Source organism: Equus asinus, chromosome X, assembly GCF_041296235.1.
Source record: "Equus asinus isolate D_3611 breed Donkey chromosome X, EquAss-T2T_v2, whole genome shotgun sequence".
Lineage (NCBI taxonomy): Eukaryota > Metazoa > Chordata > Mammalia > Perissodactyla > Equidae > Equus > Equus asinus.
In genome coordinates, this window is record NC_091820.1 from 57,936,086 (window position 1) to 57,950,713 (window position 14,628).

General features: G+C 48.0%; 1 protein-coding gene across 1 annotated transcript; it reads right to left on the minus strand.

Moving 5' to 3' along the window:
- Window positions 1–13,612: 13,612 nt before the first annotated feature.
- On the minus strand, window positions 13,613–14,233 carry LOC106840872 (protein FAM236D-like). Its single transcript, XM_044764163.2, has 3 exons — window positions 14,198–14,233; window positions 13,827–13,990; window positions 13,613–13,673 (listed from the first exon to the last, which is right to left on the minus strand). The coding sequence occupies exons 1-3, from the start codon at window positions 14,231–14,233 to the stop codon at window positions 13,613–13,615; spliced, it is 261 nt and encodes an 86-aa protein (XP_044620098.1).
- Window positions 14,234–14,628: the final 395 nt, after the last annotated feature.

Below are 14,628 nucleotides of genomic sequence, written 5' to 3' on the forward strand. Positions count from 1 at the left end.
AGAAAAAAGCTTATAGGGCAGAGATGTGGAGAAAGAAAATATTTTTGTACAGCTGTACAAGTTGTTTGTGTTTGAAGCCAGGTGTTATTACAAAAGAGTCAAAAAGTTAAAAATAATTTAAAAGTTTATAAAGTAAAAATGTTACAGTAACTTGAAGTAAATTTATTATTAAAGAAAAAAATTCTTTCTAAACTTAGTACAGCCTAAGTGCTGTACAGTATTGTGCCAGGCCTTCACATTCACTCACCACTAACTCACTGACTCACCCAAGGCAACTTACGGTTGCTCCATTCATGGTACATGCCCTATACAGGTGTACCATTTTTTATCATTTATACCATATTTTTACGGTACATTTTCTATGTTTAGATACCCCAATATTTACCATTATGCTGCAGTTGCCTACAGTATTCAGTACAGTGACATGCTATACAGGTTTGTAGCCTAGGAGCCATAGGCTATACCATGTAGCCTAGGTGGGTAGTAGGCTACACCATCTAGGTTTGTGTAAGTACACTCTTTGATGTTTGTACAACAACGAAATCGTATAACAATGTATTTCTCAAAACGTATCCACAATGTTAAGCAGCACATGGCTGTATCTGATAAGGAGTTAATACCCAAAACATACAAAGAACTCATATAACCCAACAACAAAAAGACAAACAACCTGATTAAAAAATGGGCAGAAGACTTGAATAGACATTTTGCCAAAGAAGACATACATTTGACCAACAGGTACATGAAAAGATGCTCAACATCATTAATCATCAAGGTAATGCAAATCAAAACCACAATGTGATACCACATTCTAACACCTGTTAGAATGGCTATCATCAAAAGGACAAAGGATAAGTGTTGGTGAGGCTGTGGAGAAAAGGGAACCCTTGTAGACTGTTGGTGGGAATGTAAACTGGTGCAGCCACTATGGAAAACAGTGTGGAAGTTCCTCCAAAAATTGAAAATAGAAGTACCATATGATCCAGCTATCCCGCTTGTGGGTTTATATCCAAAGGAATGAAATCACGATCTCAAAGAGATATCTGCACTCTCACATTCATTGCAGCATTATTCATAATAGGCAAGATACGAAAACAACCTAAGTTTCTGTCAATGGATGAATGGATACAGAAGATGTGTTATATATACACAATGGCATATTATTCTGCCATGAGGAAGAAGGAAATCCTGCTGTTTGCAACAACCTGGATGGACCTTGAGGACATTATGTTAAATGAAGTAAGTCAAACAGAGAAAGGTAAAAACTGTACAATATCATTTACATCTGGAATCTAAAAACTCATAGAAACAGTGAGTAAAATGGTGTTTACCAGGGGCTAGGGGGTGGAGGAAATGGGGAAATATTGGTCAAAGGGTGCAAACTTTCAGTTTTAAGTTGAGTAAGTTTTGGAGATCTGATGTACAGCATGGTGATTATAGTTAACAATACTGTATTTATAAACTTGAAATTTGCTAAGAGAGTAGATCTTAAGTGTTCTTACCACAAAAAAAGAAATGGTAATAATGTGAGGTGATGGAAGTGTAAGCTAACACAATAGTGTTAATCATTTCTCAATATATCAGTGTATCAGGTCAACACATTGTACACCTTAAACTTAGACAATGTTAATTATATCTCAATTATAAAATTAAAATTAGAAACAAATAAAGAGATTGGCTAACCCAGCATCCAAGAATTGAATGTGTGTCTATGAACACACAAATTTTGGCATGGAGGCATAACATAAGTAATCTGTAATGGATGTTTTCTTTCTCTTTTTTCTTTTTGATTTGTAATTCAGCATACATTATGTGTGATATGGAAACAAATAAAGCTAGAAAAAAATGCTAAAAGAAAATATATGGACAAAGACCTGAATAGATATTTCTCCAAAGACAATATTCCAATGGCCAATAAGTACATGAAAAGATGCTTAGTCACTAGGGAAATAAAAATCAAAACTACAATGGGATGCCATTTTACACCCAACAAGATGGCTATAATAAAAAGATGGACAATAACAAGAGCTGGACAGAAAGTAGAGAAATTGGCATTCTCCTACAAAAAGAGGGAGTGAGAAGGCCTCAGAACCTTGTCCCTTGGGCCTGGGACCTGTCAGAGTGGTGGCAGCTATGGCCACCCCTGTGTCCCACATGGTCTCACATTCCTTGCCCTCCCTACGTTTGGCCAGACCAGATTCATTTCAGGAATGCAGAAAAGTCTTTGGCACCTCCGGGAAGACTGCTCTCAGCCCAGACTTTGGAAACATCCAGCTCTTGCTGGACAGGAGACTCTGGACTCCATGCTGGAGGAAATGAAAAGGATACTGCTCACCATTGTCCCAGATCAGAGAGTGTAGGCACAATAAAGGCTTAATGAAAACATGCTCATTAAGTCAGTTTTTCAGTAAGCATTCATTGGGTCCCCACTGCATGTGAAAGCCCGGTGTCGGGTACTGGTTGTTCCAGGACCAACAAGGCACAGCTCCTGCCCCAGAGATGCGAGTCTGAGTGGGACAGTGATGCAAATGAACCCACCAGAGGTGAGAGTTCAGTGTGCAAAGTGCTGTGATGGGGAAAAGTACCCAGTATGTTTGTGTGCACAGCAGAGAGTGGACAGGTGGCCAAGGGCTGGGGTGCTCTGGGAACGAGGAAAGGTTCCTTATGCGGGTAGGAACATCAGAGACCAGAAGGACAAGTGGAAGGCCAAACAGGGAAATAGTGGTTTCAGAGTGCAAAAGCCCTGAAGCAGGGCAGATTGAAAGTTGTTTTTTGAGACTGAAGGCAAACTTTCAATGTGCTGTAGAGAGAGATGAGGCTGTAGGAGAAGACCAGAGTCCAGATGTTCAGGTGGGAGGTCTGAGAGATGAGAGACAAAATCCTGGGTGGAAAGGGGCTCTTACAGAATCATCTCAGTTTGGATCTGGGTGATCCAGAAAGAAGTAGTCTCCATTCCTGGTCTGGAATGTGCCCTGGGCTCCTGTCTCTGTGCAGATTTCTATACTGCACAAACTGGGCCTTCTAAATGCACCACCTCTAGGGAGTAATGGAGAGGTGAGGGTGATGCCCACCCGAGCTGTTCCCCAGAAGCCAGTGGCCAGGGACTATCCTCCATGGCCTGGGGGAGCCAGAGAGCAGTGCACAATGAGAACTTGATACGAGTTTATTTAGAATAAAACAAGGAAAACATAAGGAGGTGCTAGGTACTTAGTAGGCGTGAAATGGGTGGAAAGAGACAGAATTGTGGGGAGAGGATCTTGGAAACAGGCAACTGAGAGAGAGGAAGGGAAAGAAGGAGGGCGGAAGGGAGAGGGACAGAGAGGGAAGCAGCAATGGAGGGAGGGAGGAAGGAGGGCGGGAGAAATGGGAGTATTTGTTCCTTCGTGTAAGGGATATGGCCTCTGAGCTGCATCGAGCTGGGACTGCCTCCCTCACACCAGAATGTTTTAGAAAAGTATCCACTCTGAAATGCCTCCCTTCCTGGAGAACAAATGCTTTTGTGCTACTCGATAGGGAGATATTTTTGCTTGGGTTGGCTTTTTGAGTCCTGGAGCCCTCCTGGATCACTGGAGAGCTCCTGCAAGGCGAATGCAGGGTCCCAGATCAACTATATTAATAGTCATGGCTGCCATTTACTGAGGGCCTAGTATGTATCAGACATTCTGTCACATGAGTTACAAATGAATTGACAGTTATCCTTCCAAAAGTCCTGCAAGTTGAGTATCAGTCAAACATCACAGAAGAGCAAACTGAGCCAGAGACTTTAAGCAATTTGCCCAAGGTGACACAGATGATTAGGGACAAAGTTGGGACTAGACCCCAGGTCAGTCAATTATTATTGACTGCTGCGTAACAAATTACCCCAAAACATGGTGGTTTAAAATGAGACACAGTTATTATCTCAGGGGTTTGTGGAACAGGGACCCAGGCATGACTTCACTGGATCCTCTGCTTCCCATCCCTCAGAAGGCTGCAATCAAGGTATCAGCCCAGGGACTGTGGTCTCATCTGAAGGCTTGACTGGGGGAGGATCCACTTCCAAGCTCACCCACATGGCCATTGGCAGGATCCAGATCCTCATGGGTTACTGGACTGAGGGTCTCAGTTCCTCTCTGGCTGTTGGCTAGAAACTGCCATCTGCTCCTTGCCGTGTGGCCCTCTCCATCAGAGCGAAAACACAAGAAGAGCCAGAGAGAGAGAATGAATGCCAGCAAGGTGGAAGTCACAGTCTTGGTATAGCCTAACCTCAGTGACGACATGCCATCACTTTTGCCAAGTTCTATTGGTTAGAAGCAAGTTACTAGGTCTAGCCCACACTCAAGGAGAAGAGATTTATATGGGGGCATGGGTGCCAGGATGCAGGGATCTGTAGAAGCCATTTTAGAAGTCTGCCTAACACATCTGCTCTCTGTACTCACCTCAGTATAGTGAGCCCCTGCAAGTATCAGCCACTTTGGTGGAGCTAATGACTATTAATGGGTCACCTTGCTCAGGGCTGCATTGTCTGGTGATCCCAGCAGGCTTCCAGTAGGCCCATGGAATGGGTCTCACCAGGACTCAGGTCTGCCTGGTCCGGGCTTCTTCCCCATCCCCACCAGTCACACCTGGTCGTTGAGCCCACGGGGTGTGACAGCAGCTGGCAAGGGTCTAGCCCCCCGTGTGAATGGAACACTCCTCTCATTTGAGCAGGGCTAGGACCTAGGACGGTGTTCCTGGCCTCTCTTGGGGAATCAGATGGAGAGCTCAGCTCCCCTACTGAGACAGGGCCCACCTCAAGAGGACAAGTTTATAGATGGGAGAGGGCTGGGTCCTGGGTTATCTGTAAAAAATCTGCTGAGCTCTTCTTGCTTTTGCCCACAGGATTGGGATTCAGGGTTGTAGAATCCCCCATGTTGGCCAGGAGACCTCAGGGCACCATTTCTAAGGCAATGTGGGGTCACCTATGCGGGGGGGGGGGATACTCTGAAGCGGCATGGAGACCTGGGATTACTCAGACACCAAGGAGGGGGACCTACTTTAGGAAGGAGACGAGTGAGTATGGGTTGAGGATGCTTTCTACACGTCCGTGATATTTAATTCAAAAGTAGAGAGAGATCTGAGACACTTATGGCAAAGCGTTATTAAATGGGGGTGGTGGCTGCGGTGTTATTCCCTCTGTTTTTCTGCAGGTTTGAAATATTACAGTAGAAAATAGTCTAAAAATGGAAAGCAGAAGAGAAGGAGGGACTCTCGGAGCCCCTGCAACCCATATTTCTTCGGTGCAGCTCAGAGCCAAATGCAGCAAGTTGAGAGGCCTGGTAGGCTTGGGAGTTTCCAAGGAACCAGACAGTTCCATTAGCTATGGGGGTATGGACCGGAGCGGGCCGGCCTCCCCTAGCAGAGCCTTAGCTAGAAGCAGAACAGTCCCAGAAAAGCCCAGGCTTTCCCCAGCTCCAGGAAGCACTCACCAGACTCGGCTCTTCCCCTACTGCTATTTTACTGCAATACATACCAAGAGCAGCTTACAAAGGGGCATGGTGTCATAACATGAGATAAACGACCCGAGGTAAGGACGAGGCCGTGTGCTGGAGGGACTCTCTCCAAGGGTCGGGTGGAGGTCATTGTGGTCAGATGATAACTTAGTGGCTCTAATTCCTCTAAAAGCCTTGGGTTCTGCGACATCTTCTCTCCTTCTGACCCAACCTCCCTGTCCCTCCACTCACTACCGTTGTCTCCTGCCCTACTGGCTATCACTCAGTCACTGCCCAGCAGGCACCCTTTTCGAGATGCTTGAAGCTAGTAGAACAATTGCTCCCCATCAGAAACAGTCCCTATCTCAACGGCGACTGAGAAACAAGCAGTACTGCTCCAAGGAACAGGAATACTGACTCACGTGGCTACGTAACGTGGTAACTCCCTGTCCCTAACACCCTCTTCCCCCAAGGCCCTCACCAAAGGAGGCAAACCATAAACCACAGGAGGTGGATGTTGGTGTGGAAAGGGACAATAAATATCATGAAGCCAAAAGAATCAAGCATGCCACATTTATTTTTAAGCCCAGTGGCAGAGAAAATGGGAACATAGGGGCATGTGGCAGCAGAGGGGGCCTGATCACCATTCGTGGGTCGATGTCTGTGGGTCCTGTGGTCTCAGTTCTTGAGTGTCTGGTGCCCTCCCCTGCAAAAGCAAAGCAGAGTGAGAGCTGGACCTTGGAAACCCGGGGGAAGTCGGACCTGACCTGGGGGCTCTCTGGGTCAAGCAGGAAGGGGAGGCACATTGGCATGCCTGCGAACAGAGAGGCAGAGGCTGGCTCTGAACTCTCACCTAAGAACTTGGTGAAACACATCAGGGGCTCTCTGGAACCGGCTCCTCCAAGGCCCTTGGGGACGAGCAGGCTCCCTGGGCAAGCCTGAGCCATTGGAATGGTTCTCCATGGTGTTGACAAAATATACGAAGGGCACAGTGTCTTCAGCTGAGCCAGTCCTGTTCTGGAAAATAGAGAAAAATCATCCTGACCAGCACTGACATTCATTCCTTCTTTCATCAATTGTTTGTTGAGGGCCTACTGTGTGCATCCCAGGCTCAGTTCTAGGCCCTGGGGAAACAACAGTGAACCTGATGATCTCCTGGACCTGATGATCTGTGACGCTGGAGGGAAATCAAACTCACTAGGTCAGCACTCAGCACCAGCAGGATGCCAGAGAAGTTCATGTTTTCTGTGAGATGCGACGTGCATGTCGTGTCTGAAAGGACTTATTGTCAGAGGTCAGCAGAGCTCTTCATTCTGCTGGGTGTAACCAGGCTAAGGGCCAGTCCCCTCCTTGAAACTCCATCTCTGCCTCCCTGGCCTGGATTTCCACCGTCCCATCCTGTAGATGAGTACACTGTGTTCAAGCAGTTGATACATTCTCTTACACTCCTTCAAGTACAGAGATGCCTCATTGACTAACATCATTGTTTCCCTTCCGTCTCTCCCACTCTCCCTTAAACTCACTCTAATCAGGTTTCCAGCCCCACCACTCCACTTTAACTCAGATGGTTAAATGACAAATTGAAAGTGATGGCTGCCAATTTTTATGTTACTCTATTTATGAATACATAAGCCTAAAGACTTAAGGAAAGGCCAGTGTGTGCACTGTTTACTTTAAGCTCTAATGAAATTCAAACCCAGGTCATTGTCGAGTGTACTTTCTCCTCACCAGCCCCATCCTCATATCCAGAAGCTCAGTTCGTAGCCAGGAAGGCTCTGCCAAATCCTTGAAACCACCCCTGAATTTGCAACGAGCAGAGTCCCAGCTTTGCTGGGGATTCATAATCAAACCCCAGGTTTCTCTTCTGTGTGCTAGTAGAAGTCAAGGTAGGGCAATCGAGGGAACACAGATCTAGAAACTTGCGTCTCACAGAGACCCCGAGAACTTTGGCTGTAATTCTTGAGAGTCAGGCTGCTCAGTCAAGGCTCAGGCTCAGCCCTGGGGACGCCTCCCAAGGTCCCGATCTTGAGGATGCCTGCAGCTGTGTCCGGGGCTTGAAACGGGTTTTCTAGAACACTGCAATGAGCCTTAAGGCCATGACATCTGAGCCCCCAGGGCCCTGGTCTAGGAAGCATCAGTTGTCCCAGCCTGCTTCTAGTTCTGGTCTGTGGCAAGAGTCAGGAGGAGAATTTGGAGATGCACAGTAGAGTTAATAGATTAAAGGTGATCAGTCCCTGCAAAATGGCTCTCCAAAGAATCTCCGCCAGTTTGCATTCACATCAGTGAATGATACCCATTTGGCAACGTTAATTTTTTAAATGTTTGTCAATGTGCAGTTTGAAAAGTGTAAGCTCACTGTTACTTTATTTCCGTTATTGCTTGTGGTGTTGGGCTCCTATTCCTTTTGTATTGGCCATTTGTATTTCTGTAAATGGTCTGTTCAAAATCTTTGCTAACTTTTCCATTGTTGTTTGTTTGTGGGTGTGTGTGTTCTGAGTTGTTTCATCAGAGTTCTCCGTATGTTGTAGGTATGATTCTTTAATCTGTTGTGATTGAAGAACATGTTTGCGCCCAGCCTCTAACTTCTCTTTTAATTTTATTTTATTTCCTGTGTCTTCTTGTATGGCTGCTTCTCATTTGGGGTGTGCATACTGGCTGCTTTATTTAGTCCTCACCACAACTGTGTGAGGTTGGTGATACTTACCCTGATGTTCGAGTACAGAAAACAAGATTTTGAGAAGGTGCAGCAATTTACCCCCAGATGTGGATCTGAGATGCTACACTATGTATGTGCAAGAGTCAAAAACTATGTAATGAGTCGGGTCCATGGTAGAGTGTCAGCCAACACTATAGCCTCTTCACACCTGCCTCCTCCCGGGCGTAGAGGAGATAAATTACCTAGCGCAACTAGCCCCCTTTTACCCGTAGAGGAGCTTGCCTGCTTTAAATGCTCATGACAAGGTATTGCAGAAGAACAGGACATGATAATGGACCTGCTGAACAGAAGAACACTGTCATGAGGGTCAAGAGATCTGGGGGCCAGGACCAGACCCATCACTGACTGTGACTTTGGCTAAGTAACTGTCTCTCCCCTGGCTGCTTCTCTAAAACCAAAATAACAGTTCTAACCCTCACTTCACGAGTTGCAGTGAGGGGAATTCTTTGACTCCAGCTGGGTTAGAGGGGAAAGAGATGTGATATACCTCCAGCAATCGTTTTGGCAGCCCACAGTTGTCCTCCTCTTTGCGAGCTCTCGGCCACTGCTAGTGTCTTCATGACTTTTGTGCAAATGACTGCTGGCACAGGTCCGGAGGACAGACGAGATCCCAAGCCTACCCCAAAGGGCCTGACCTCAAGGAAACCACTGAGTGTCGGCTCTGGACCCTGTTCAACCCCTGCTGCTCTGTGGAAGGGGCATCCCACCTAATCCTCACAGCCCTTCTGTGAGGCGGAAGCTATCATTCCTCTAAGTCCCTGGACTCATCCACCCAAGAAGGTAACAACATCAGTCTTTCTCAACCCCTCAGGAATGCTGTGGAGAGTAATGAGGTAAATCCAACAGCACTTGGAGATATTAGAAAGCACAGAGCGTGATACAAGTCCAACCGATTACTCACTCAGTCAACTGCAGAAAAAACCGAGCTGCTTCTAGTCCATATGAGATAAATGGTAACTGTTATTACTATTCATTATTAAATGCCCACTGTTGATAATATGCCTGGTAGAGTTACAAATGCCACCCAAAAATCATGACTCCTGCCCTCTAGGGAAATATGGCAGGGCAATGTTACTGGGGGCCAGGTTTTGCCTGGCACTCCTCTACGTGTTTTATCCCATTTACTTCTCACAGCAAGTAGAGAACATAAGAATTATGATTTCTAAGTCTAGCTCCTGCCTCTGGGAGAAGACAGTTCACATTCTCCTCGCCTCACCACTCCCAGAGGACATCGATGAGTAAGTAATCCAAGGCCTAAGCTCCCCAAGCCGTGCTCCATGGTGTGTGCCACGAATGGTTTATGGGTGTCCCTGAAATATAGGTCTTGTCAGCTCCCCAGTGGCCAGTCAGGGCCTGAGGCAGCCTCCTCTGTTCACATGTTTCATACAAATATTACCTGAAATGGTTAAGAACCGCCAATTTCGAGCCCCACCTTCACACCATACACCAAAACATAACACGCTTATCGTGTGCGTTATTACGTATGTAAAAAAATAAAGTAAAACAGAATTTGTATCCACTCCTTGAGTGGGGTAGAATTTGGTTGATTTCCTTTGTCACTGTGAGCACATTCAAGGTAGCTTCTCACCAACCCATCGGCTCTATGAATTTTAGCAGGGTCCAAGTCCAGGCCTGACGTCTTCCGCTTCCCACTGAATGCTGCTTCTCCACCTGTGATCCCCTCTTGGTGAATGGTAACCCCAGGTCACAGGTCACTCAAGCCGGAAACCTGGGTGTCATCATTGGCCCCTCTTTGCCCCTCCCCCCCAGGCCCACCTCCAACCTAAGACAGCACCATCCTATCTGTCCTATGCAAAACATCTCTCAAATCATGTCACTCCCCCATCCCCTCTTCCACTACTTTTCAGCACACATTTTAAAACCCACAGGTGAGTGGGTGTTCTGTGGGTGCAGTTTCTCCATCTGCCTGTCTTTTGTCTGTGATTGAAACTAGGAGTGTCTGAAGATGACCAGTGATGAACAAAATTGACTAGCAGGATCATGGATACAAGCAAAGCCCACATTGGCCCTCACTGGCGAGATCTCAATACGTTTCCTCACACTGGAGTCACAGAAAAACCGAGCCCCTCTTTATAATTGGTGTAGGGAGGATGGGTCAGCCTTTTGCTGGGAAGGCTGAAAGATTGAGCTGCCTTCCCTGGGAAGCTGAGGTCCCCACACTGGGGGTCCCAGTGAGATACAGCTTTCCCTATACAGTCAGAAAACAGAAGACTAATGTGATTCGATGGGGACTCCATTGAGGTCCCTGGAAGGCCTACCATGAGACTCCATCTTTTGGATGAGAGCAGTGGGTTCCAGACCATGCTCAGGAGCACCCTGGAGGTCTGTAGAATTGCCTCAGGGGACCATAGGGAGCAATGGGTGAAGATGTACTTCTTTTTCCCATTGGTTACAACCATTATTTTGTTAGTAGAAATAATTCCCCAGTGGGATGTGGTGTGGGATGAGATTGGACAGTGAGCGGTGGCCACTGTTTCCAGGCGACCCTGTCACCTAGGAACTCTGACTCCCTTAATGTTTTAGCTTTGCTGGTTTTGGGACTGCAAGTATAGAATCCCCATCCCTAAGAGGATGAGCTGTGTCACACAGTGGATCAGGACCCCATGGCTCCCAGTCGGGGACAGTGGTGCTTACGCTGTACGGCTATAATGGAAGGGCCCTTGCCTCATATCAAGGAGGGACCAGATCCTGGCTCTGTCTCTTGCTGGTGATGTGGCCTCAGAATGGAGCTCACACCACTTGCCTTGTTTTGGATGATTGGAGAATAAAACAGACACGTGTGAAGCCCCTGTAACACAGGCGGCTGTGTAATGTTAGGCAGAGCTGAGGACAAACGTCACCACCTTCCGAAGGTTGCCAAGGATTCACTGGGATGTAGCACTGGAGAGAATGAGAGTGGACAGGGCCAACAAAACTTGCTTAAGCTCTTGCTCACTCACACACTGCGATGGTCATCTGCTCACCACAAGATCCGGGAGCTCCTGCTGACCCCACACACTCTCCTGAAGGCCCGTCCACTTTCCTTACATCCTGAGCCACCCCCTTGGGTGCAGGGATTGTGACATGACACAGTTGGCAGTGGGGGTAAGGATGTAAGCAAAGGAGGAGAGCTCAGAACTTGGGCTCAGTCATATTTCAGAAACAAAGACGGAAAACTGATGAGCCACGCCTTTCCCTACTGTTGACGGGTCTGTCCTCTCCCTCCACATAATTGTCCTGTGTGCTCACTGTTCATCTGATGTTCAAGGGGTAATGGGGTCCCTCTTGAGATGCAAAGTTAACTCGTCCCTAGTCATGGCTGACAGTAAAGGGAGGCACATTTGACGCTTTCCGGCTGATTCTGAGTCCTTCACCACCAGACAAGGATCTGAAGGCTTAAAGACACACACAGCGAGTAGAACATGACTTACTGAAAACCCTGGCAATCACTTCTGGAAGTACTGAGCCCAAAGAGGAGGGAGGACTTGCCCAAGGTCAGCCAGAGAGATCATGGTTGTCCCAGGCAGGGAGAACAGGGATGTTAATGGGGAGGCATATGGGGAATCCTCTGTGAGTCTGGAGCTGGTGGAGGAAAATATCTTCTGCTTTGAGGCTGCAGAATCCAAAGGCCTGTACAAAGTGGGAGGCGGGTAAGGCCACATGGTGCATCAAAGCCAAGAGGGGCTGAGGTGGGTGATGGCAGCCTTCAGTCAAATCAACAGCAGAGGTGTTGCTTTCAGGAGATGGTGTGTAGTGTTGTGTCTGGGTGTCAGTCAGCGTCTGGCGGGCAGCGGGCAGATGGCTCTGGGCTTAGGGGGCTTGGAAAAGGTCAGGGTTAGATTTGAGAACCCTGGATAGGGTGGGGTTGTGTCGAGGGTGAGGCTCAGAGATGAGGGCTTCTCGTTGTCAAGTCGTGCTACATTAAATCCCATCTCTGCCGCTTGGGTTTCAAGTGCGGCTGCTGAGTTGTGCCCCATGTTTATCCACCAGACTTTACCATATCATTTCTTGTCTCAACAAATATTCACATCATAAACACACGCACACACACACATATACATGCAGGGACAGACTCTCCCTGACACCCCTAGTCATGTCCAGTGACCTATGCGACAGCAGCTGTGAAGGAGTGAATGCCCAACAGGCTCCCCTGCCCCTGGGAATTGGAGCTCCTCTCTTCTCTTGGACAGGGTTGAAACCCAGAATGTGAGATCCCAGCCCCTCTTGGAGAAGCAGCGACATGGAACTGAGCATCCCTACTGAGTTAGGGCCCAGCTTAGGAGAACAGAGGCATTGTGGGGAGAGGGGTGGTTCCTAGGCCATTCGGAACAACTGCTGAGACATCACATCGAAAGCAAACCAGTCACGCTAAGATTAACAGCTTCCTCTGTTCTGTACCTATGGGTCCCACCTTGGCTGCCCTCCAAAGATGTAGGAAAAGGGCTATGAAAGGGCTATGGGGCTCCCAAATGTTTCCTACCTGAACCCTACCCCACCTGGGCTTCATCGGTGCTCAAAGATACGGGCCCTCTGAACAACTAAAGGGAAATTAATTCACACAGCAGGCCCTGTCCAAGTACGTTTCCCTCTCCTGGCCTTGTATAGGGGACTACTTGAGTTAGGGGGGAAGAATATTCTGGTGTTCCTGCGTGCTAGTTAGCCTCCTTCACGCTAAAGGGCACATCCTATGTCTTTGTCCATTGGCCTGGTGATTTTTGGCGCTGCAATATCTAGCAGGGCCTCCACGTGTTGTTGGGTTAAAGGGACAAATATGCTCCAACCTCCCTGGATAGACTTCCCCTGTTGATATTATGTTGCAGTACATATCAAGGTCACCTTAGGAAGTGGAGGAAAAACCCTCATCATATGAAAATGAACCATTGCCTGTTGGAGGAGCTCTGTCTTGATGTGGAGTGGGGGTGCTTGGGAGCTGACTATACGTATATGGGCCTAAGAGTTTTTCTTAGGATCTGGAGATTCTTTTTCCACATGTCTCTCCTCCCTCCCCCTCCATATAAACATTACTCAGTTGTCCTCAGAAATGGCGACTGTGTGTGCTGTTGGGGAAAGAGAGATGTTATTCCTTTCTCACTCCCACAGTCATTTCCCCCATTGTGGTCAGAGCTGTCCACTGTGGAAAATTCGCTCTTGGTTGGCTGAAGTCTATTGCAACCGTGACTGAGGAACCAGTGGCACTGCCCCAAGAAGGCGAATGTACAGCCTCGTAGGGCTAAGTAAGATGCCAGCTCCCTTCCTCCACCACCCCACCACCAGCACAACTGACAACCCCCAATTCACCTGAGGCCGGTGTAAGTGTTGAAAGTTACACTGCTGAAAAGGAGAAACAAAAACAGTCAAGAGTACCAGCATTTATTTCAGGCCCGGCGACCGAGAAACTTGCTTCCGGGGAAAGCAAGGGCATCTGGCAGCAGAAGGGGCTTGATCATCATTCATGGATCTGTGTCTGTGGGTCCCGTGGTCTGTTTCCAAGTGTCTGGTATCCTCCCCTACAAAGGCAAAGCAGAGTGACAACTGGACCCTTGCGGACCCTGGGGGAAGTCAGGTCTGGCCTGGGAGCCCTCTGGGTGGAAGGGGAAGGGGAGGCGCTTTGGCTTGGCTGTGAGCAGTGAGAAAGGCAGAGGCTGGTTCCAAGCTCTCACCTGAAAGACTTGGCGAAACATGCCAGGGCTCTCTGGAACCAGCTCCTCCAAGACCTTTGGGGACCAGCAGGCTCCCTGGGCAAGCCTGTGACATTGGATGGGCTCTCCGTGGTGTCAGACAAAACAACAAATTCCTCAGTGTCTTCAAGCTGGCCTTCCACATACTGCAAAAAAAAAAAAGGGGGGGGGGAGGGTAAATAGCCTCATCCTAATGGTCCCTGCCTTCTCTTACATTCAATACCTCATTCAACAAGTGTTATGTGCATCCTCGGCCCTGTTCCAGGTGCTGGGGATACAGCAGTCACCTCTACAGACCAAACCCCAGCCCCCTGGGGCTGACATTCCACCACAACGAGGGAAATCAGACTCACCAGGTCAGGAGGTGGAAGGAAGGGAGTGAAGATCATGCTTCCAGGAGAGTGTGATGTGCCGGTAGTGACCAACGCACTTCCTTGAAGAGATCAGCTAAGCTCCTCACTCTCCTGGGTGCAAAGAGGCTGAAGGCCTCGCCCCTCCACCCCCCTCCACAACCAGCCCCTCTGGGCCCGCCCTCTCTTTCCTCCCTCCTACAGCCCAGTGCACTGTGCTCAAGCAGTGGATACATTTCTGGTATGTGACATCCCCTTCACTCCTGTGTCTCTTAATCTCACCCCTACAGTCTCTTTCTCTCTCTTCCTCTCTCTCTGTCTCTCTCTCTTTCTTTCTCTCTTTCTCTTCTTCCTTGCTTTTCTTTTTTTCCCTTCTGTCCTCTGAACCTCCCAGCAGGCTCACACCAGGTTTCTGCTTGCTGAACAAAAAAAGC

What these genes read in the sequence shown, in the direction of transcription:
- LOC106840872 (XM_044764163.2), bottom strand. Translation starts at nt 14,233, where the DNA reads ATGATCTTCACTCCCTTCCTTCCACCTCCTGACCTG. An exon ending in TCCTTCCACCTCCTGACCTG is followed by an intron (nt 13,991 to 14,197) that starts GTGAGTCTGATT and finishes TTTTTTTTGCAG; the next exon opens with TATGTGGAAGGCCAGCTTGA. An exon ending in TGTTTCGCCAAGTCTTTCAG is followed by an intron (nt 13,674 to 13,826) that starts GTGAGAGCTTGG and finishes TTGCCTTTGTAG; the next exon opens with GGGAGGATACCAGACACTTG.